At 43.8% G+C, this 23,929-nt stretch overlaps 1 protein-coding gene across 11 annotated transcripts in view; it reads left to right on the top strand.

Moving 5' to 3' along the window:
• Nucleotides 1-23,929, top strand: part of DDX31 (DEAD-box helicase 31) — a 73,474-nt gene that overhangs the window by 30,534 nt on the left and 19,011 nt on the right. For 7 of the 11 annotated variants that reach the window (XM_070595421.1, XM_070595418.1, XM_070595424.1 and 4 more), the window contains 4 exons: nucleotides 3,271-3,321; nucleotides 5,170-5,309; nucleotides 10,268-10,349; nucleotides 18,825-18,936. In XM_070595421.1, the coding sequence (XP_070451522.1) occupies nucleotides 3,271-3,321; nucleotides 5,170-5,309; nucleotides 10,268-10,349; nucleotides 18,825-18,936 (385 nt within the window). The remainder of the gene's footprint in view (nucleotides 1-3,270; nucleotides 3,322-5,169; nucleotides 5,310-10,267; nucleotides 10,350-18,824; nucleotides 18,937-23,929) is intronic. The other 4 variants (XR_011533370.1, XR_011533369.1, XM_070595426.1 and 1 more) reach the window with 1 other exon arrangement.

The following is a 23,929-nucleotide window of genomic DNA, read 5'->3' as shown; positions in this document are numbered from 1 at the left end:
ACTGCAGAGCACTTAAAGAAAATACATCATTTCTTAACAGGAGCTTAGCAGATTGAAGAGCCCGTCAGTTTTTCTAAAGACATCAGCTGTAGTTAGTGTAGAAAGCAGTTTCTGCTCCCCTTCAGATAGAGCACGCTCTAAATTGTGTTTTCAGAGCCATCAGCTCTGGAACATCAGCCTTCAGCTTTCGGGGCATGTGGGAACTGTCTGAAGACACTTTGTGGGTGCTTGACACACTTTTAGTATATTAAACTTCTGCTTAACACTTGATAGATGCAGTCTAGCCACCATTCACAGGAACCCAGCAGATCCCAGGTGTAGTTAGAGTGAAGGCAGACAAATTCTGACTCGCCCACAGTGGTCCTTCTGGGTGAGTTAGATGATGGCAGGACGTGTCTTCCTCGGGTGCTGCTTCTGACCCTGGAGGATACAGAAAGTGATTGTTTTTACTTACTTCTTGCAGAAACTTTGCATAAGATTGTTATTTTTCAAAAAAGCTTTATACGTATAACTCCTTAGTGATGCTTAAAAGTGAGAAGAGAGGGAGGAGGGCTGTCCTTATGGGAGAACGCTGGCTGTCGAATGGAAGGAAGGGATGATGGGCTTAGAGAGTCATCATTTTGCAGCCATCAGGGGAACAATTGATACAGACAGGAAGCATCAATAGATGCTAAAACCCTTGGGCACAAGGTTTTAAGAAACAGTCTCAAAGTTTCCCTCCCCGGTTTACTTATTAATTACAAAGGAGAAAGATAGCTATGCAATGGAGAGAGCTGGCAGACACCACTTACCCCAGTGCCAGCATCACCAGGACAGGACAGACTGGCCTAGCCTGTCTCCCCGTGTCATACACTCGCAAGCACGCACCACCCTGATGTTGTCTTTCTGCCAAAATGTTTCTCCTGAATCTTATCCTGAACCTGACCATGAGGAAACAGAAAAATCCAGATTCTGGGGTGTTCCTCAAGACACCTGGACACTTCAAAATTGATAGTTAATCAAAAAACTAAATAAATCAATAAAGGGCAGGGATACCATTCTAGATTGAGGAAGTCTAGAGGGATATAATAAACATGGAATGCGTGATCTACGATTCAGTCCTGGATTGGGAAAGGAAAACAGCTATGGAAGTCATCTGAGATACAGTTGGAGAAATTTGAATATGGGCTGATTATTAGAAAATAATGTTATTTAATATTAAATTTCTTAGGTGTGATAATGGTGGTGTAATTATGTAGAAGAATGTCCATTTACTTAGGAGATTCATGCTAGGGTATTTAGGGGTAATGTTATAATATTTGTAACTTAACTTTCAGATGGTTCAGAAAAACGTGTGTGCACAGAGAGAAAAGGAGAAAGCAGATGTGCCAAAGATTAGCAATTGCTGAATCTAGATGAAATTTTTCTAAATAAAAATTTGGGGGGAAGTAATATGCATCCATTGTTAAATAAAAAGCAAAGCAACGACCAGGAAAATGCAAAGAGAGAAGTCAAAGTCGCCCCAACTCCCTCCACCGAGAGAGAACCACAGTGGACAGATTTGGTGAGCTTCCTTCCAGGTCTTGGTTCTCAGTTTATCTACCGATCGACTTGTCCTTTGATCTGTCAGTTTAATGCTGTGTGTTTTTGTTGCCCTCCTTTTTTTATCCTTGAATGTTTCAGTGGATGAAACCAGACCGTTTGTCCTTTAGAATACCCCACGTTCCAGATGTGACCTCCCCCCCCCCCCACGTTTCCTCTACAGCAGCAGTTAGGGCTAGACACTTGATTAGATTCAGGTTAGGGTTTTGTTTTGTTTTGGCAAGAACATGCCCTAGGTGGTGGTCTGTCCTTCCTATTGCTTGACTGCTGACTGGCTTACTTTTTAATTACGTCAAACATGGTCTCAGAGTCAAATTAACAGAAGTCTAGCTTCCCTCCTTGTCCCCTCCCTCTGTTCTCTTCCTTCCCCTATAGGTAACTATTTTTATAAGCTTTTGGGTTTTTTCCTCCATTATTTCTTTTTGAAACATGAGCAAATATATTTGTATTCCCCTCGTTTCTTACACAAAAGCATACTATACGCATTCAAAATAAATCCTAGGGATTCTCCATATCAGTACGTGGGAATCTTCCTTCCTTTTGTAGCTGTGTAATAATCTATTATGTGGGGTAGGTATTACCATATTTTATTCAACCCGCCTCCTGCTAGACTTGGGGTTTTTATCAGACCTGCAGTTACAAACAGTGCTGAAATGAATAGCCTTGTATGTTTATCAGTTTGTGCTTTTGCCAGTGTATCTTTGGGATGGATTTCTAGAAGTGAGATTGCTCTGGGTCAAAGGGCAAGTGTGTATGTAATTTTGCTGGATCTTACCAAATTCCCTGCCATAGGAATTTGTGCTATTTGGCATTCCCAGTAGCAGCTTGTGGGGCATCGTTTTTGATGGTGGAGCAGTAGAATATAATACGGTCTTGGAAAAGGAGAGCAGACCTGGAAACGAGGGCTACCTCTACTTCTTAGCTGTGTGTCCCTGGATAAGTTACTTAATCTCTCTGAACTTTGGTTTCCTCTGTCAAATGGGAGTAATAGTTGTTTTGGAGATCAGTCAAGATAGTGCAGGCAAAATGCTGCACACAGTGTCTGGCGTTTAGTAAGTGCTCAGTAATTGTTGACTGGGGATATTCTTGTTATGACTGTTACACTTGAAGATAAATGCCAAGTGTAAATTTATTGCTAAAGACTGGAAGATTCCCATTTTCTCGTCTGTCTTCCAGAATGGCCAGGAACCAGAGAGCAGAGAGTCTCTGCTGTTTAGGTGGTGACCGGCTGAGAAGAAAAAATATATCTCTGTTGCTTTTATGGTTTCCATCTGCCGGGTTAGGTCTTTGGCCTGGGTTCTGACTTAGCTGTCTGAAGGGGGGGCCTTGCTTGATGCTCACTGCTCTCAGGCTAATGAGCAGAGTCCTCAGTAAACACTTTGCAACTCACCTCCACAAGGGAATACGTCGGGGGGAATCTTCCAGAAGCAGGATTCAAACCCATGTTGTTGAAGTGGGTTGTGACTGCCTCACCAGTGGATTCTGTAGGACTTACCCTAACTCAGAACTTTTAATCAAAGATGGACTTCAGCGGGTTCCTGAAGTTGTGTGCAGAGGTGTGTATGTGTGTGCGTGCGTGCACATGGTAGGGGTGAGCCCTCATAGTTTGCATTAGATTGTCAGATAGATCTGTGACCCAAAAAAGGTTCAGAAACTCAGTCCTAAGTCATATTTTTTTCTCTTTTGAAGGATGTTGCAGCTCGGGGCTTAGACCTCCCTCAAGTCAAGTGGATTGTTCAGGTAATTTTTTAGTTGTTAAGGTGTGAGTTTGAGGCAGGAATATATGATCATGAGTAGATGCATTGGCTTTAAGTAGAGTAATTATTATTACCCTCTTGGATGTTGCCCTGGTAACCAGGCAGCAACCAGCCTTATCTGCACAACTATGCTGACATCTTTCCTTAAGCCAGCCCACCTACCTGCTACAGCAAAACAGCCAGACTGTGCAGTCACGGGAGGAGGGGGCAGGCTCCCCTGCTCCCAGACCAGTGCATGTCACACACACAGTTTCAGTATCTGAAAATAATGGGAATTACCCTGGCTCCTGGGAGGCCTCATTGTGTCCAGAAGGAGATGGCTCAGCTGTCCTGAGAGCCATGTCCGTGTACATTGACCTGCAGGGGGCAATTAAGTCCCTGACAGCATCTTACACATACCTCCAGCCTTAGACGCCTTGCCAGAGGGTACAGGTGTTAGCACTAGAGTCTAGTGGTTTTAGATTTTTTTCTTCTTTTCGTTAGTCTGCAGAATGGTATTTTTCAGCCATTCTGTGTAGGGACCAGGGGACACGTGCCCTGTTTACGTGAGTCATGGTTTATTCACATTTTAGTGGAATTGCATGCCTGTCACTGGCTAGGAAATCCTATCTGCTCACTGAAGATGGTCACTTTGCGACTAAGGCATCGTGTCTTCTTTCCTGCTGGCCACAGAGCAAATTAAAGATAAGAAGGCAAGGATAATTTTAATGTGTGGGAGGCCAGACACAAAATTGATCATAGAGCCTTCTTATATAGTGACTAGTGATTAGTTTAATATGCCTGGCCTCCATATATATATATATGTATATATGTATATATATAAAATATGTGGAATATAACATATTCATCTTGGCCTTGTGATCTTTGATTTGTGTAGCAGCAAAGAAAAACAAGAATGAAAAGATGGTCAATTAGTTTGTGTGGTTTTTTTTATTGTTTTTTTTTTTTGAGGAAGATTAGTCCTGAGCTAACTGCTGCCAGTCATCCTCTTTTTGCTGAGGAAGCCTGGCCTTGAGCTAACATCCGTGTCCATCTTCCTCTGCTTTTTATATATGGGACGCCTACCACAGCATGGCATGCCAAGCAGTGCCATGTCTGCACCCAGGATCTGAACTGGCGAACCACTGGCTGCCAAGAAGCGGAATGTGTGATCTTAACTGCTGCGCCACCAGCCGGCCCAGTCAATTAGTTTTAACGATGACGAAGTTATTGCCATAGAGAACACCCAATGCTGTGCATAGTCCATTCTGCTCAGTTGTAGTCTGTCCGTTCCCCAAGTCAGGAATGCTTTCCATGGGAGGAGAAGCATGTCCCTGTGCGAAGGGAACCCCTCCTGGGGGCCCAGCAGCAGAGCTGAACTCTGTGATCAGAGTAATCAGCCCCTTCCTCCTTAGCCTGGCCGGTGTCCTCTGTGCCCTCATCCCCACTGCTTTGTCTACCAAGGAAGTAGGCCAAGGTCGTGTGGTCATCCTGCAGAATTTTACCCCCACCTGCCTACGTTTTCACCTTGCACAGTCACCTCAGTGAAAAGATGCAAATAGGAAAATGAAGAGACCTGTGGAGAAGTAAAATTAAAAAGGAGATATTGGGATGAGAAGACATCTCGTTTATCTCAAACTTGGCCACTGTTCGCGTCTGCGTGTCAGAGCCCTGTTATTTCCAATGAAGCCAGGAGTTTCAGGGTTGAGTGACTTCTTGTGATTGTGTTAGGGTAACCATAGCACCAGGATTTAATTCTGGGGATACCTGGAGGCAGGTGAGGGGTATTGCACTTCCAATTAATGGCAATCTCTTGATCTGTGAATGCCTTCATTTTTGTTACCCTTTTTAGTACAACGCTCCGTCTTCACCTGCTGAATACATCCACCGGATTGGGAGAACCGCCCGGATTGGCTGCCATGGGAGCAGCCTGCTCATTTTGGCTCCTTCGGAGGCAGAATATGTCAACTCGTTGGCTTCTCACAAAATCAAGTGAGTCAGAAACCTGAACGGGGTTTCGGCTGATCTCACCTAATTAACTTTCTGTCGCTTTTTACAGTGGATGGGCCTTGTAAGCTGACGAAGAGCCATTAACCCTTGTGATCCCTAAATGAGTCCCAGAATAGCCAGTGGCAAAAACTAAAACCCTTAATACCATCAGCACATGACAATTTCCATTGTGTTGCCAGACTAAGTCATAGAACGATCTGTTGGGCTCCGTTTTTCTTTAAGGCAGATGTCTGTGTTTCGTTTCTCTTACTGTAAAATAAGTGTGCACAACCCTCACAGCCAGGTGCTTGATCTTTTCTATTCGCAATTTTTATTTTTTGCAATTAGCATTTTGTACCTTTAAAGCTGATTTGTCTTTGAAAAGTATTACTTTGTTCTCATCACACAACTCCCCCTCTCCCAGGAAGATAAACCCAGGAAAGAAATCATTTAGAGGCAGTTGAAATATGCACCATACACTCGCAGCCAAGACTGTCCAGTCGCCATCTTGTTCGTGCCAATCAAATGGCAGCACCTCACTGTCTCCTGCAAAAGCCCCCATTTGCGGCCCTGGATGGCAGGCTCAGCAGGACTCGGCAGCATGGAGCCTTAGACAGGGGCTTCCATCAAACCCTGGTCTCACTCAAGAAAGACAGAGAAAGCAAATAGACACAGCAGTGACTCCACATGGCCAGGAGAAATTGTAATGAAAGCAGAAAGAATTCACCAGGGCCACAGAGATGAATTTGTTTTGTCGTGTTTTCCATAAAACCTCCGGCACCTGAAATAACAAGTTCAAATAACAAGCTTCTAAAGGCATGCAGTTTTTCACACTGATGTACTTTCAAGAATTTCTTCTGCTCAGACATAGCACAATGATGCGTGAAATGTTTTTGGGGGCACAGGAAGAGCTGTATGTATGCCCAAGATGGAGGGACGTGATCCACGCCATGCATGGAAACAACGATGGCTGCTGAGTGCCACTTAGAACTGATGCTGTGACACTGGCGCTCAACTCAGCTGTGTGGCTGAATGTGAGGGTGTCGTTTCTTGGAGCTTTTCTTTGCCCAGCCCTATATATTATGCAAAGCAGCCAATAACACTAGGAGTTGGGAAAATCGTTGCATTCTAATCTGAACTTAAATGTCCAGGCAGATGGCATGGGGACCTGGTCTGGAGGACCACAGGACTGAGTCAAGCCCTCCTTAGAGAGCTGTGTGTGGCCGTCCTCACCAGTTCCCGCCATGTTTCCTACCCTACAAAGCTCTCTCTCCTACCCAGTCAGAGGTTGCGACACTCTCAAGGTTGCTAGTAGGAACATTTATGGACTGTAGCTTACTCTGAAAGTGTGCCTTGCCTCCTTCAGTGTTGAGGGAGGCAGGGACCACTCCTGATGAATCTGGTAATAATTTCAAATGGGTCAAAATGAAGATGGTTTGGGTTTTCCTTTTATTTAATGTGTCTCATCTTAATATAAGTTGTCAGTTGAAAGTGTAGTTTTTATTTCAGGAAGATACGCGTATTTTATCTTACTTGTGGGAGAAATCTCATGTCAGTTGGTCGATCACTTTGGCTGGAGAGGTTGATCTCCAGCTGGAGTCTAAGTTCCCTGGGGCTGGAGGCTGGCTGCTCCTTCTCTCTGCGGCCCTTTCAGTGTCTAGGCCGGCACCCAATCCGGCAGTTGTATTCCAGAAACACTGGGGGGTTGAAATGAAAATCCGTTGGCGTAACCCATTCTCCTGTCTTCCCTCGCCCTGTTCTCGCAGGCAGGGAGCCCGTCACAGCACGGTGGCTTTTTTTTCTCTGTCATAGGAATCTATGTACCTGTGGAAAGCGTTTTCAGAATTGTGTGTTGTCATCCCCCAAGAGGAAGTGCAGTCAGTGCAGCTTAGCAGCCTGTCTCTCACTCCACAGCGTCTTTTCCACCTTCCGTCCTAGACCTGCAAGTGCACATTCCTGCCATCCTTCCCGTCAGCGGCTCCCTGGATGTTCTCCCGTGCTCGTTCGCTCGGACGTGCTCTTCTCCTCAGAAGAATGAGTGCCAACAGTTATGAGGTCAAACGATAATTGTCCGGCACCAGAGTTATCAGCACAGCCTCTGCCTCTTGGCTCCGTCACTTTTCTTTAGTACACTCATTCAAGTTGTTTGCTATGAAAGGTTCAGATATAAACCTAAGATGGAAAAGGGAAAATAATAATACCAACACGAATTATTAGCGAGCCAGATATATTTTAAAGATATAAAAACACTCATCCTCTGTGATGCTCTCAGCTGGAAAAACAGTGTGCCAGCAGCATTCGTGGAAGAATCAAGGTGATGTTCCCATTCGGGAGACGACCCAGTGGTGCCGGGGCCTTGGACATGGAGAGGAAGTTCGGAAGATTGAAGACGGGGAAATCCCGAGAGGAAGAGATTGGGGTGTTGTGTGAGAGGATACACAGGCGCTGTAAGAACGTTCATGTAAGGGCAGTGAGTCCAGCAGGAGTCCAGCCTCGCTGCTTTCTGCCCTGAACCTTCACCTGTTGAAGTGCCTGTGCCTGCATCATGGGCTAGATGTGGTCGACCTAAATAAATATCAGAACCTAAGTTATGATGCTGTAACCGTGTGTTATCCTTCCTGAATTCTGTTTGAGGAAGGACTGTGTGTTGGATATCTATATACAGACTGTTTCTTTGACTTAATACGAAAAAAATTACATCTAATAAGAACTAGTTGCAGAGTATGCAGTGGAAAGAAGCAGACTTGACCATTTTGGAATCCAAAAGGTGCACTCCTAAATATTGAAAAAAGAGGAGGAGGAAGAAGTGTGTATATGTCTCGTACCTGAGAGCCAGGCAGCGGGGTGCTGGAGTGGCTGATGAATTACAGGGAAGATTCAGGAAGGCAGCAGAGGCTCTCGGCAGCAAGGGCCATCACAACAAATTGCTGCCTGCCTTCATACACCAGGCGCTGCAGAACTCACCCTGACAATTTAATTTAGCTCACGGGGCGGCAGACAGGTGCCCTGGGCTGTGGCCGCCTCTGTCTAAATGCTCCGAACTTCGTTTCTACCTCTTTTCTTGACTTCTTTGTGTTTGCCAACTTCTTAGCTTTTTTTCACTTCTCCTTTAAACGTGTTTCTCATGAAAGTCATCGTTGGTTTATTAAAATGTAAATGCTTCATCCAAAACATGTATTTCTTAGATCAGGCATAAGACAGTTCCCTGAATTTATTTATTTATCTCTTTTCATAGTAAGGTGGAGTAATTCAGATCTGTTGATAGAACCATAAATAAGCAGAGTAGATTTGCTTTGTTCCTCAGAAGCAACGATTTCTCGGAATAGGAGGAAGTCCCTTTTAAACTGTAAATCACTCCCATTCCTTCTCAGCTCCTGTTCACTCAGGGTGAATGGTCCCCCAATGTTGTCATATGGACACACACACAGCGTTTGAGCCGTGCCCTGGCTGGAATGTCCACGCTCCCATGCATTGGGGAAACCTGCCTTTCTGTGGCATATTTAGTTTTCTGTATCCTGGACTGTGAATGGCCTTATTCTTTTTTTCTTTCTCCCTGCTTCAAGATTTGACCCCAAGTTCTTAGGTTTGTTTTACTTTGGTGTTTTCTCCACTTTTGTTTCTCAAGGAAAAAAAGTGATGAGTAGAAGCAAGTCAGATAGACAAAGAAAAAGATAGGACTGGGCTGTGTTTTCACCTTCCTTCAGGTTTCCAGGCATGAATAAGAGGCAAATTCAGTAGCTGTAACATTTCTCTCCCATATGAAAAATAGATTTTCCATGAAATCATGAGCATTTTCCCCCCGACTCCTGCCCTCCCATACAGACCCTGCCTTCTTCAGTTGACTCTTGCTACTGTATAAAGATTTCACGTACCCGTAGGGCTGCGAGCTGGCAGCAGAGAGAGTGTGGAGGGTGGGGGTGTTCAGGGAAGTGGTGACGCATTTCAGGTGAATCGCTGTCAGAAACGTGACATTTTCATTCATAGCTTTGTCAGAGTAACCTTTAGGGGAAAGGGGGAGAATTGTTTTCTCCCACATAAGAGGTTGCCATTCATGTTTTAATTTGCTGTTACATTAAAAAAAAAAAAAAAAAGTACAAGAAAATTGCTTATCTCTTTACAATCTGTTTTTCTCCCCCAGAACTCCTCCTTCCCTTTCCCTTTCTCCCTGGGAAGTATGTTTTCAGCAGTTTGTATTTCCTCCTTAGTCTCTAGGACATGATTCTGCATGCATTTCCCATATTCAGATGCAGTGGCCTTACAGAATAGTAGGTGAAGCATAGGCTTTCCAGACTCCACAGCTAGGCAGGTTGGACTATGTTGTTCTGGCTCGTGACGGCTTCTGTTCGTGAGTGAAGCCCAAATTCTGGTTCCAGCCATGTGCACATAGCTCTAGATTCATCAGCGCTCACTTGGTTCTCACCTGTTAATAATTAAGAGACGAATGGTGAAGATTCTTCAGGACAGAGTAGAACAGAGTTCTGGTGCCATGCGCAGGAGGTGCTGGTCACTCAGCCGTCATTGAGGTGTTTGCCTTAGCAGTTAAGGACCTTTAGCCATCCTTTTTTTTTTTTAAGAATAAAATGAAAGGGACTATCTGAAATGTTTTCTATTTCATCATCTGCTCAAGCTGGTATATCACTAAACAGGCCTACTTACTTAGTATTTGAGATTATTCAGAAATAATGACATGATCCCTATAAAGGAAATTCTAAATGTAGCCTATTTAAAGTTCATCATGGAGGAAGGAAATTGTTGGGAATATTACCTATGTGTCCCTGTGATATCATAGAGATCTCCTTCCTTCCAAATTCCTAAAGGTTTAGGACAATATTCCCTTCCCTGTGAAACTGTAGCTTCTACTTTGTCTAGTTAGCTTGAGAACAGGTCGGTTTTATGCATCAAGATTCTGGATGTTTTTGAAAGAATAAATAGTTTACCTTGATCTACCCTTCCTTTTACAGTGTTTCTGAGATTAAGATGGAAGATATTTTGTCTGTTCTGACAAGGGATGATTGTTTTAAAGGGAGACGATGGGGAAGCCAGGTGAGTTTTGTTATTTATTGTGCTTGCTGCTAACAGATGTGACCTGTTTCTTGATTTGGGGTAGTGGAGATTTTGTGTTTGGGATGGCTATTTCTCTGTCAGACAAAACGTATATTTTAAGGACCATCAACATTAGATGATGCTGAGTCTTGATTATATTTTTTCTCTCTTTGCTTCTGAGTGTTTGCTGGTCTCATCCAGTTAATGGGCTGCAGTCCATTCTGGAAGTCTGCCAGGCAGTAGCAGGCTTCCCAGAACGGAGGTCTCATTCTAGGCCAGACTGCATTTGGAGGCAGTGTGACACACTCAACCCTGGTGGTCTCTCTCCAGATTATCAACAAGGACAACTGACTAGACCCCTCCACCCAAGACAGCATGGAAAAAAGAAATATCTCTGCCTCCTTTCTAACACGCTTAGTTCATCCATTTTTTAATGTGCTGTACACAAAGGAAGAGTAAAGTTGAGATCATTAAGAAGGAAAATTTTTATTGTCTGTGCAGTTCTGGTTGGAGATCTGAGCAGTTGTGGGCAGCCCTGAGCGTCCTTCCCTGCTCCTTTTCTGAGGCTTTACCCTGCAAGGCAGTTACTGCCCACCCCCCCAACTCTGACACGTTCCTCAGTATATCACATCTACTTGTGTGTGTGCGTGTTTGTAATGATGCTATATTTAATTTTATCTATGAAATATTAATTATTTGAATATTTTACATTTGTTTTCCTATGCCTGAGGATAGACTAGGAAATCAGAGTCAAATAGATCAAGCTTAAGAGTTTCCTTTATGCGATAGTGTGTGCCTTTATTTGGATCAATATTCTCCCTGAGGCAAAGACTCAATTTGACTGACCCTGACTTCAGTTCTCTTGTACCAGAGAACACCTAAGGAAATTTATCTAAGAAAAGGAGAAGAAGTAATCACAGTGTCTCTTACCTCAGTATGTCTTCTGGGCCTGGAGCTACGCTAAGCTCTTTACATGCTCTGTCCCATTTCATCCTTCCAGCAACCCAATCAGGTAGATGTTGTTGTCCTACTTTATAGGTGAGGAAACCAAGGCTCAGAGAGCTGAAGACATGTTCATGGGGCACACTAATAATTATGAGCGCTCCTGGGGTGTGAGGGCAGGCAGTCTGACCCCAATGCTCATGGACGTCACCATATACCAGTATGCCTCCGTTAGTATTCACTAAACCAAGAAAATGGAACTAAATTGCTTTTTAAAAAAATTTGGTTTTTTCCATTGAGGAGACATTTGTTTGTAACATTATATGATTTTCAGGTATACATCATTGTATTTTTTTTTTTAAAGATTTTATTTTTTCCTTTTTCTCCCCAAAGCCCCCCTGTACATAGTTGTGTATTCTTCGTTGTGGGTTCTTCTAGTCGTGGCATGTGGGATGCTGCCTCAGCGTGGTTCTATGAGCAGTGCCATGTCTGCGCCCAGGATTCGAACTAACGAAACACTGGGCCGCCTGCAGCGGAGCGCGCGAACTTAACCACTCAGCCACGGGGCCAGCCCCATTGTATTTTGACTTCTGTATACACTGCATCATGTTCACCGTCAAAAATCTAGTTGCCATCTGAAAATTGCTTTTTAAATTAGGTAACATTCACCATTTTCATAGAGGTGACATTTGGTCAGTAAATGGTACAACAGCAAAGATCCCTGCAAACAGGAAAAGGGACTAAAGACACTTTAGTGACTCTTTAAAGTGACTGATCAACAAGTTATTTAAGCGATATTTCATTATAAGACATCCGGGGCACACTAGACTTTGTTCCATCCCATATTAATAGTTTGTTGTCAAGAGGATTGACCAGTAACTGAACAGACCCTCATTGGTCTTGGCACAGTTCTATTCTTCTTGGAACTATTGCAAATTCTGGTTAGGGTGGGTTTTTTTTAACGTTCCCACAGCTACTTCCTTCTAGCCCCGGCACAGCTCTGTGGGGTCGGCAGGGGCACCTGGGAGCTGGCTGAGGAGCCAGTGTCGCAGAGTGGTGAAGGGCAGGACCAGAGGGTCAGGTTCCTAATCTCACTTCCCAGCTTTGTCACTTTGGGCAAGTGTGGACCTACCTAAGCCCCATTTTCTTCATGTGTAAACTTGAGATAATGATGGTATTCTTCTCATAAAGAGATTGGAGGATTGAGTTAAAAATGACCCAAAATACAAAAACAGGTGCACAGATCAATGGAACAGAATTGAAAGCCCAGAAATAAAACCACACATCTATGGACAGCTTATCTTTGACAAAGGAGCTGAGGGCATACAATGGAGAAAAGAAAGTCTTTTCAACAAATGGTGCTGGGAAAACTGGAAAGCCACATGTAAAAGAATGAAAATTGACCATTCTTTTTCACCATTCACCAAAATAAACTCAAAATGGATTAAAGACCTAAAGGTGAGACCTGAAACCATAAGGCTTCTGGAAGAAAACGTAGGCAGTACACTCTTTGACATCAGTATTAAAAGGATCTTTTCGGACACCATGCCTTCTCAGAGAAGGGAAACAATAGAAAGAATAAACAAATGGGACTTCATCAGATTAAAGAGCTTCTTCAAGGCAAATGAAAACAGGATTGAAACAAAAAAACAACCCACTAACTGGGAAAAAATATTTGCAAGTCATATATCTGACAAAGGCTTAATATCCATAATATATAAAGAACTCTCGCAACTCAACCGCAAAACATCAAACAACCCAATCAAAAAATGGGGTGGAGACATGAACAGACATTTCTCCAAAGAAGATATACTGATGGCCAATAGGCACATGAAAAGATGCTCCTCATCGCTGATCATCAGGGAAATGCAAATCAAAACTACACTAAGATATCACCTTACACCCGTTAGAATGACAAAAATATCTAAAACTAATAGCAACAAATGTTGGAGAGGTTGTGGAGAAAAAGGAACCCTCATACACTGCTGGTGGGAATGCAAACTGGCGCAGCCACTATGGAAAACAGTATGGAGATTCCTCAAAAAACTAAAAATAGAACTACCATACGATCCAGCCATCCCACTACTGGATATTTATCCAAAGAGCCTGAAGTCAGCAATCCCAAAAGTCCTGTGCACCCCAGTGTTTATTGCAGTACTGTTTACAATAGCCAAGACATGGAAGCAACCTAAGTGCCCATCAACAGACGAATGGATAAAGAAGATGTGGTACATATATACAATGGAATACTACTCAGCTGCAAAACAGAACAAAATCATTCCATTTGCAATAACATGGATGGACCTTGAGAGAATTATGTTAAGTGAAATAAGCCAGCGAGAGAAAGATAATCTGTGTATGACTCCACTCATATGAGGAATTTAAAACTATGGACCAAGAACAGTTTAGTGGCTACCAGGGGAAAGGTGGGGTGGGGGGTGGGCACAAAGGGTGAAGTGGTGCACCTACAACATGACTGACAAACATTAATGTACAATTGAAATTTCACAAGATTGTAACCTATCAATAACTCAATAAAAAAATAATAATTAAAAAAAAAATGACCCAAAAGCCCCAACACAGGTATTGAAGGGTATTTTATTATTATTAGTAGTAGTAGTATTAGTATTGTCGTCAGTAAGTAGCAGATGTGGAATTAGAGCCCAGGCTCAGTGACATGGAGCCCACTACCCTCTTTGCTGTATCACAGTAAGTGGAACATTAGCATCTGTCTGCTCTCCAGAAATAAGAGCAAGCAGTAAAATTGCAAAATGAGATAGTAAAGGTTTGATCAAATCTGGTCTTTATTTACCCTCTTTCTGGGACCGGCTTTGGTTTCGCTGTTTGTCCCGTGAGCACAGAGGACTTCTCTCCGGGGAGCTGATTGTCAAGTGCATCTGCACCTCTCCGGGGAAGCTGTGGAAGGGCGCAGAGCCCTCCTGAAGGACGTTCCTCCACAGAAGGAGCAGAGCAGCTGCGGTTCCCACTGCTCCTTCAGGAACAAGCCACAGCCGTTTTTTCAACATCTGCCCTTTGGTGGCCTTGCAGCATCAGTCTCCTTAAGCCTTTCCTCAGCTTGAGACCAGCCTGGAAGACTTGCTGAGACTGGAGGAGCCATTGTAAGATGTGGCTGGGAGGCGGGGCCCAGAGTCAGACAGACGTGGGTTTGAGTCCTTGCTTTTTGGTCGTTCTGCAACCTCGGGCAGATTATCTTCTCCCCGGCCTTGGTTTTCCCGTCTGTAAAATGAGGAGAACAAGAGTACCCATCTTGTAGGCTTGCTGTGAGGTTGAACTAAAATGAGGCATGAAGCGCTCTGCACACTACTGGGATGTAAGTTTGTCTCAGCCCCGAGCTCCTGCCCTGATGGATAGGAATGAGTAGGATGTTTTGATTTTTTTTTTTTTTTAAAGATTGGCACTTGAGCTAACAACTGTTGCCAATCTTCTTTTTTTTCCTCTTCTTCTTCTCCCTAAAGACCCTCAGTACATAGTTGTATATTCTAGTCGTGAGTGCCTCTGGTTGTGGCATGTGGGACGCTGCCTCAGCATGGCCTGATGAGCAGTGCCATGTCCGCACCCAGGATCCAAGCCAGCAAAACCTTGGACTGCCAAAGCAGAGCACGTGAACTCAACCACTTGGCCACGGGGCTGGCGCCTGTTTTGATATTTTTAGGGTTTGGAGGTCTTTTTTTTTTTTTTTTTAAAGATTTTATTTTATTTTTTTTCCTTTTTTTCCCCAAAGCCCCCCAGTACATAGTTGTATATTCTTCGTTGTGGGTCCTTCTAGTTGTGGCATGTGGGACGCTGCCTCAGCGTGGTTTGATGAGCAGTGCCATGTCCGTGTCCAGGATTCGAACCAACGAAACACTGGGTTGCCTGCAGCGGAATGCTGCAGCGGAGTGCACGAACTTAACCACTCAGCCATGGGGCCAGCCCCATGGAGGTCCTTTTTTTTTAAAAAAGAAAAATTGCTAAGCTCAATTGGGCTTTCACTGACACTAAAATAACTGGTCGATCTAGAAAACTAAATTCATCAGACTAGATTCTAGGTGTCGTGTCGATAAAAGCCTGACTTATTTGACCAAATTTAACTTTAACTCAAAGGACAAAGAAAAACTAAACTAAATTGCCTACATTATTAATTGTCACATAGATATGCAGCCTGAGAGAGTGTTTATGTGCATGATCCGTGTGAACAGTAACAAGAAGAAAGTAGATGCTGGATACAACTTTTCACTCTGTTTCTCTAAGACTAACAGTATGTCTTAATTGCTGTTCTCCCTTTGGGCAGTTCTCTCTAGCATGCAAACCAGGGCTGGGCAGATGACCGTGGATGCAGGAGATGCACCTTTTACACGTAGAGCCAGATGCCGCATTATAATACCTCTCCTCACCCAGCTTGGTTGAAGTCCGTTGTAAATGTCCCTTTGACACATACATTTTTGGACTTCTGTGAACAGAAAGAAAGCGAGTGAAGCATCTGTAAAATGTATATTTCATATTTAGGTATATAAAATATATATAGCTACGTCTGGGTGTGTGAATGTTCACCCACCTACAAAGAGAATAAATTTGATCTTTCAACTTTACTGGGAAGCACTCAAGGTTCTAGGGACCGTGGGGGTAAAACTCAGCTTGGCAGTAAAGTGATTAAAACAAAATCCTCCCATTTAGTTTAAAAATATCTTAGAATTTAGCAATATCAAGACATGATTAAAAAAAAAAAGCCACCCTCCCCCACCACTGCTACCACCTAAAACTTGTTACAACAGAACAATCTGGCCTAGTTGTCTTATACTCATCTGTTGCTTCTTGATAGGTATGAAATTTTCGTCTTCAAAGCATGTACATGCCCAAACATGTTTTTCCTGCAAGTTTTTTTGTCCCATGAAATACGCCTGTCAAGTTATCCTAACAAAAAACTGTCACTGGCGCCGTGATATGTTAAAAGATCACTAGCCCATTGCTTGGTGCTTTGCGATTGTCTGTTTTCCCCAAAATCAATAGGGTCTCACAGACAAAGGGGTACTGAGTGCATGTAGGCTGTGGGAGATATGTTCTTCTAGATTCCCTGTGGCCCGCTAGTTGCAGGTTAGCTTCATTACCCAGTACTGAATCTGTGCATCTTGGAGGGTGGGAGAGCCAGGCGGGGGGATCTTCACATGCCCTCTGGGGTCTGACCCACGCTCATTATGGGAGCATTTCACCTGTCTGGGGCTGCGATGGTGCTGCCTAACTCTGCCCCCTCTGTCTTCAGTTTAGATTTAGACTATCCTCCCCAGAAGACACCCGGAAAATACTGCATTCATTCTCAGGAGGGGAAATTTTAAAATAAAGTATTTCTGGAAGTGGGGGTCGGGGGATAAGACTTGCTTTTCCCTAAGTGTATTATGTTTTCTGCCATTGACTTTTTCTTATATTTTACTAAAACTGACCTCATCGTTTCAAATGTGTGAACCTCGTTTTATCACCTTTTTTCTACGTATTTCGCTTGTATACACATTCATATATATATATATATGTGTGTATATAATTTCTTTTTCTTTTTTTTTTTTTTTTTGGTTGGGAAGAAAAGATGCCTCATTTTGAAACCTAAAGGGGGGAATAAGAAAAGCCCTTTGTAATATATTGCCATATTATCACTAAATCCCCTGACAGTTGTGACACAGAAGCAAGTCACCTGTCACTTAAGCTTGAGGTCTCTTTAATTTTCTCCTGGAATTCGCACCAGGCTGTCTTTAATTTGAGGCCTTTATTGGAATTCTGAAACCTCTCTGCCTCCCTGGCTCTCAGATCTATTCTGAGAGCTGTTACAGAATGTATACAATAACCAACAGAGGGATTCGAGAGGGCTGGAGCTCTGTTTATTTAACACTCTAGAGGGATTTTTGTGCTTATTCGGTCCTGGCTGCCCGGCTTTCAATATCGCTTTGACAACCATTCTGCCCTTCTCATTAATTTTAAACAGTTAAAACACAGGAAAAAGAGGAAAAAGTTTTCATTATTAAAGTGCTTTACTTTTTAATAACAGAGGATTCTGTCCGCCAGGGGAAAGGGCATCCTCGCTAATTTCACATTCATATTAAAAAAAACGCAAGGAGGGTGACAGTTGTGCTGCTGAGGTGGCTTAACGAAAGGAGGGCAGCAAAAAAAAAAAAAGTTTGCATTTTACATCAGTTAAGAGGGTAGAAAAAAATCCTGGTTAATGACAATAGCAAATGTCCACTTTCGTAACACAGCTCCTGAGTGACTTTTCTCTTGACATTTGAGTGGATAAAACCCTTAGGGGGACCATGTACTGTGAAATCAGCTAGACTGTCATCAACCAAACAGGTAGCAGGAATGATTTGACTAAACTAAAAACATTTTCAGGTTGTTAAGTCTCTATTAATACAGAGACGGATGTCGATCCAGAGAATGAGGCTTTTCTTCTCTCCTCTTTGTTCTTCCTCTGGCAGCTTTAAAAGTGAAAGAGACTCAGGAGCCTAGGTTAGGTGTGGTCAGCCAGACACAAGCGTGTGTATCCTGTCCGCCACAGGGCTGAAGGAAGACTGAACTGGGTCTCACACTGGCTTTTTCTTGGTTACCCACGTCAGGAGGTAGGGGTGGGATAGAAGCTTAATAGCATCATTCATAGAATCAACATCTTTGGGGAGGCATATTAGCCAAATTGGGTTGGAGAATCTGATTCTGTTGGATCTCAGTTTCACATTCAATAGAGAGCATTCATGTTTGTTTTAAGATATAAGAAACAAAAACCTCTCATTTTTAGGGGGAAATAAAGAAAGGAAATCTTTTCTGTGGGATTGTTAAAGGATGAAAAGAAAATAATTTTTTATTTTATTAACATTTTCCGTCTGTAGGGAGGGTCTTTCAGTGCATACAGATGTTACTTCTTGCAGAGGCGCGGTTTGCTGCAAAGATACATGCCATCTTTGAATGTGGTTTGCTGGAACAGCCCACTCCTTAAAAGGTTCCTGGAAACTCAGCACAGTGGTTCTGGGCTGAACGAATGAATCAGAAACAGTAAAGTCTGACCCTCCGGAGGAATGAGGAAGCATACTCTGAAATTCAAGGATTGGCCTTGCTTTAGGCAGGTCACTGGGATGCTCCTAGAGGAACTACCAGTGTCCACCGATGAGTGGAGGGGAGGGGAGAAGACTCAAGGCCTAAGTAGGTGATAGAAGATTCATTTGAAAACTGCTTATGTTCAATGATGCTTTAAATACCTGAATTGGACTTGGAAAATTTCAAAGTGTCTCCAGTGGTCTTTCATTTTGAACATGAGTGAAGAAGAGTAAGTGAATAAATAAATAGACCTGATCTGCTCCCTCACAAAGCCATCTTCATCTTTGCTTGACTTTCACATCTTTATAGCTCCCTTTTTTTTCCCTAGTAATATTGAAAGGATTACCCTTGTTGGCCCCTAGGTGGTTACTGTGTGATTTTACTGTTATTAAATCTATTATAAACTGCTTCATTATTCCTGACTCTGACTCTGTCTCTCCTGTAATCCTTCCGTCACCCTCCCAGAAATCCCGTGCCGTTGGCCCCCAGGAAATTCGAGAGCGAGCCACGGTCTTGCAGACGGTATTTGAAGATTACGTGCACTCCAATGAGAGGAGGGTCTCCGGGGCAAAGAAAGGTGGGTCGATTTCTTAGGTGATTGTGGATGGATAGCACGGCAGAGCGTCCTGGCCACCTCCGCCGCACACCCCAGCCGGGCTGAGAGGCCAGCCAGGCGTCTCTGCTCACCAGCAAAAGCCCGCAATCTCCCTAATTCTGCAGGGTTTGGAAGCAGGCGCGGAAGGCTTTAAAGTGATATTAAATGTTAATTTCATCCTTCCCCGTGTTTTGCACAAATGAGGCTTTATCTTGGCTTAATCAGGACTAGGGCTTTGACCCACAACTTGGATCTCAGGGATCTGTTTTTCTCAGTCTTTGAAAACCGGATGGAAGACAGATGACGTGTCAGTAGAAATAGTTGTAGAGATGGAAATTAGAGATGAAGGTAAGGGCTGGAAATCACTAGACCCTATGCAGTTCCTGTTTGAAAGTACAAAGAAAAATGAGCAAGAAGACTGCTGAGAAGGGCCACAGACCATGAACCCAATTCCTAGGAAGTTTACAAAAGATTAGGTATTAATTTAATATTCAGGCCCTTTATAAGATAAATTGGCTCCTGGGATCACCAAGCATTAGGTGTGGACTCAACAGTTCACTTTGAGCACTGAGCAGAGCACGGGGGAAGGGAGCTTGGAATGGCTGGTGTCTTTCATGGTGGAAGGTTGTGTGTCTTGGCTGGTGACTCTCACGTGTGCTAAGGAGACTTACTCCATGTCGGGGAATCCACAGTTCCTTTTAATAGTTACCTGCAATTTTGAAAAGAATGCCAGGCTGGCTTACCAATATATGAACACTATAGCATCCTTTCTTTTCTTCTTTTTATAAATTGAAGTTTTTCTTAAATCATTCATTTAACAAATATTTATTGAATTGGGCACTGTTCTAGGTGCTTGGGATACATTAGAGATCAAAACAGACCAACATCCTTACCTTTCTGACATTCTAGTGGAGGATCAGGTAAGGGAGACGAAGAGCATTTTAAAGATGGGCACCTGAGCTAATAACTATTGCCAATCTTTTCTTTTTTCTTTTTCTCCCCAAATCCCCCAGTACATAGTTGTATATTTTAGTTGTAGGTCCTTCTAGTTGTGGCATGTGGGACGCCGCCTCAGCATGGCCTGATGAGCAGTGCCATGTCTGCGCCCGGTATCCAAACTGGCAAAACCCTGGGCCACCGAAGCAGAGCACACGAACTTAACCACTTGGCCACAGGGCCGACCTCCTGAAGAGCATTTTAAATAGGGGGTCAGAGTGAGTCCTATTGTGAAGGTGACACATGAGCAAAAGCCCAAAGAGGGATCAGCCACATGGCTCTGACAGAAGGGCATTCCAGGCAGGGGGAACAGAGGAGCACAGGAACTCAAGGTGAACAGTGTGGCTGGAAGGAGCGAGGTCAGCAGAGGCCGGGCTGGGAGGCTATCGGAGGACTCTGGGTTACCCTGAATGAGATGAGAGCTGTTGGAGGCTTGGAGCAGGGATGTGGTGTGGTCTGACAGAGGTCTGAAAAGATCACTGGGCTGCCGTGTGAGAATACACTAGGAGCAAGGGAGAAAGCTGGGAGACTGGTTACAGGGCAATTGTGGTCATCAGGAAATAGAGGACAAAGATGAGTTAGTAGTCAGCAGATAGTTTTGAGTACCTGTTATATACTTTAGCACATTACGAAAGCGGTCCTTGGTTGTTGCCACAACTCTGGAACAAATCAGAACTACACAAGATGAAAGATGAAGTCCCAGTAGTTGCCCTGTAACCACTGATGGATGATTAGTGTGTATCCTTCTAGATGGGTTTCCAGTAATATCCTGTCCTAGCTTTTCTCTAAAGTGAATTCAACAATTCTTAAGAGTTTTCCTAAAAACCTGTCTTTAGAGAAGTACTGGAACGTGCCTCTCAAGAAGAATAGAACATTTGTCACAGTGTGACTTTACAGAATTTGGTCATTTGTTGAAAGTTAGGCATACTCAGCTTGCTGTGTGATATGTAACTAGGGGTTGTGCTGCAGAATTTCAGCGTTAATAACAAAGCTGCAGTGAAAAAAATCAAAGCCACACCGTCATCTTCGATTTTGATGTCAGAGGTATTTTGGATATGCTAGTGAGACTTCAGCTGTTTCAGGGTGTGTGGGTCATCGGAGTAAAAGTTACAGTAAGTAAGCCTTAGGGAATGTGGTTTTGTGTTCTCTCTCATCATCATCATCATTGAACTTGTTAATACCAAGAAACAAGCAGAGTTGCTTGTCTTCTGTTTAAAAGGATATTGGAGTGGCGCCCCTCCCCAACGTTTATGTACCAAGAAGGAAGTAAATGTATCACTTTTCTTATCTGCTAATTGATTTCTACACCAGATTGATGCTGGCCTGGGAGGAAACTGCCTCTCCTAGATGTCAGTCACCCCCACATCAGACATCAAGCTCTCCACCATTCTTTTCTCTCCTGTTACTTAGGATTGTGAGTTCTGGAGGTTTGGGGGGAATAAACACATAATTGCCACTGTAAAGATGTTGAATTCACAACAAGGGGACAGCCACTACACCCATAGGTTGATACTATCTTTTGCATTTCAATCTGCATATGCAAATTCCCCACGACTGACTTGCCTCCCTTTTATGCTATTGCAGAACCCACCTCATGAATAATTAACAGAGCAGCTGGGTTTTGCCTTTATGGCAGAAAACTAGTTGGAAACCGGGCCAAGTATGCATTTGTTTTCCTTTTTCCACTTTCTGACCCAGTCATTGTTAATAACCAGCATGTAATTGTTGTCAGTTTCCAGAAGCAGTTGCCCCGTTTTTCTCTCATTTCTTGCATCTTTTAGTTAGAGATTCAGGTGGTAAAAATTGTGGTAACATAAGTTTGAACTCTATACTCCTGAACAAAAATTTCAGAAAGTGGAGTCCTTTACCTGCAAATGACCACTGTTCCTGTAGTTTGGTCGTCTCCATCTTTGGGTCTCCCTGAAGAGCAGGGACTACATGTGTAGGAGTTATGCCTGGCTTGGAAGGGATGCTTCTCAAAGTCAAGAAAATCCAAATCATGGGTGACAACTGCTCCTCTCCCCTTAGTGTGATCAGTAGGCTGGGTACTTGGCCAAATGCTCTGACTTACAGGCTGCCTCCTTTCCCACTTCCTTTGGGTAGTTGTCACTGTTGATGTGTCAGGAGGAAGATGCCTGAGCCTTTACTCTGTACAGATGTGTGTTCTTCTGGGGGCCACAGTGGGATTAGAAGGAGCGAGGATTATCTGCACCTTCCAGGTTGGAGTTTTGCTCTTTTCTACCTCCTTGATCCATACCACTGTTCCTGATCAGATGTCCAAGAATAAATTTGATTTTATGAAAAAGGACAAAATTTCCAAGTAGGGTATTTTAAAGTAGATGTCCCTTAATTCATCTACCTTATGGCTGTGAAATAGGAATCAGCGACTACAAGAGTGCTCCATCTAATTGGTGTAGCTTCATCCATCATCCCAAATAAACGTCTGCTTTTATTACTTCTCTGCTTTCCGCTTGGCTTGGCCCCACAGCCCCTGTTCCTTCTACACATTCTTGACACTGCCAACATGAGCCACTTCCTGCCCCTTGGAAGGTCCTACAAACAGCTGCTGCTGCCTCTGAAATTCCTGCTTCTCTGTATTATCCAAACATGGGAGTCCATGCAAGTATGTGAGGACAACCAACTGTCGCTGTCCCCAGCGAGACAGGAGCCTTGAGGACAAGGAGGTTTAGTAAAAATATGCAGTGCGAAATGCTGCCTGACCAGTCGTCGAGGGAGAAAACACTTCTGCCATTTCTTGGCAAACTCATTATCCGTGTAAAGCTGTTAGTTGGGCACTACGTCTCTTGGGACAGAGGCCCTCCATCCTCGGCTCTTAGGAGTGCTGGAGAAAAGGAGGAAGAGGGCTGTGCGAGGTGGAAGCTGGGAGCTGGTTTGCTTAGGCGGAAGGGTGGTATGAACAAAAAGGTCTGGGCCAGCATTTGGGTAAGATTTTAAAGGTGCAAACTCTTTGGTTTGGTTTGGCTTGGCGTGATTTCAGTCTGCTTTTTTAGACCCAGAGTAAATGTTGGGGGTTGGGGGGAGAAAGGGAGGGAGAGGAGAGGGCCTGAGTCTCCTGGGCCGTGGTCCTTGTGTAGCTTTCCTCTCTGAGGACTTGAATATGTAGCTGTGTGTCTAGAAGCCTGGTGTCAGAACCCTCCAAACAGCACAGACCATTTGAAATGTTAAAGATTTTCCTTGAAAAAGATAGTCCCCAGTTATTAAAAAGGGGAATAAGCACAGATTTAAGAGAAAGGTGCAGAGGAGTTGCCTTGGTTATTATTTCTCTTCGATTGGGAAAAGGAGTTCACTTTGCTCAGTAAATAGAGCTTTGATGGATTCCCAGGATCCTTCCAGGAGCTGATCTGCTAAAATGACACTTTTTATTACTGTTCATAAACGCCAGTCTCCAGGTGCTGCTGGGATATTACGTTTAAGCTGTGGGCAAACTTGCCAGTCCAGTGGCTCAACAAGCGAGGGCGAGAGAGGCTGGTATTTAGTGCCTGCTTCCATCAGCCGGTGTGGCGCTGGGCTCTGGCTTCTCTGGCCGAAGAGCAGGGCTTGGGAGTCAAGTGAGCAGTGATGGGGATGGGGAGAGCTTTTCAGAACAGTCCCCTCCTGCCCTGCTGGAGTGAGAACAGGACAGACGCTTGAGTTTCATTGTTATGGCAAGATGCTCAAGGGCAACCAGGTGGAGGAAGATCCTCCCTCAAAGGAGTGCCGAGTTAAGGTGCAGCCACCACTCCACCCTCCTGGGACCAAGTCTGGCGTTTGTTTCCCTGGCCAGTGCTGGGATCTAGAAGAGGGACCTTTTCCTTAACTTTAAAATAGGACTGAGACTTTCATGATAGAATGTCTGATGGACATCTCTAAACTGTTGGCAATCCTCAAGGGATGAACTGTTTCATGGACTATTCTAGAAATTTAATAATTTTCTTGATCCGTTTTAAAAGTCTGTTTTCATCTCCTTTTTAACGCAGTC

The sequence above is a fragment of the Equus przewalskii genome, chromosome 26 (assembly GCF_037783145.1).
Source record: "Equus przewalskii isolate Varuska chromosome 26, EquPr2, whole genome shotgun sequence".
Classification (NCBI taxonomy): domain Eukaryota; kingdom Metazoa; phylum Chordata; class Mammalia; order Perissodactyla; family Equidae; genus Equus; species Equus przewalskii.
Note: the sequence above shows the minus strand (reverse complement) of the source record. Positions and strands in the feature narration are given on the sequence as shown.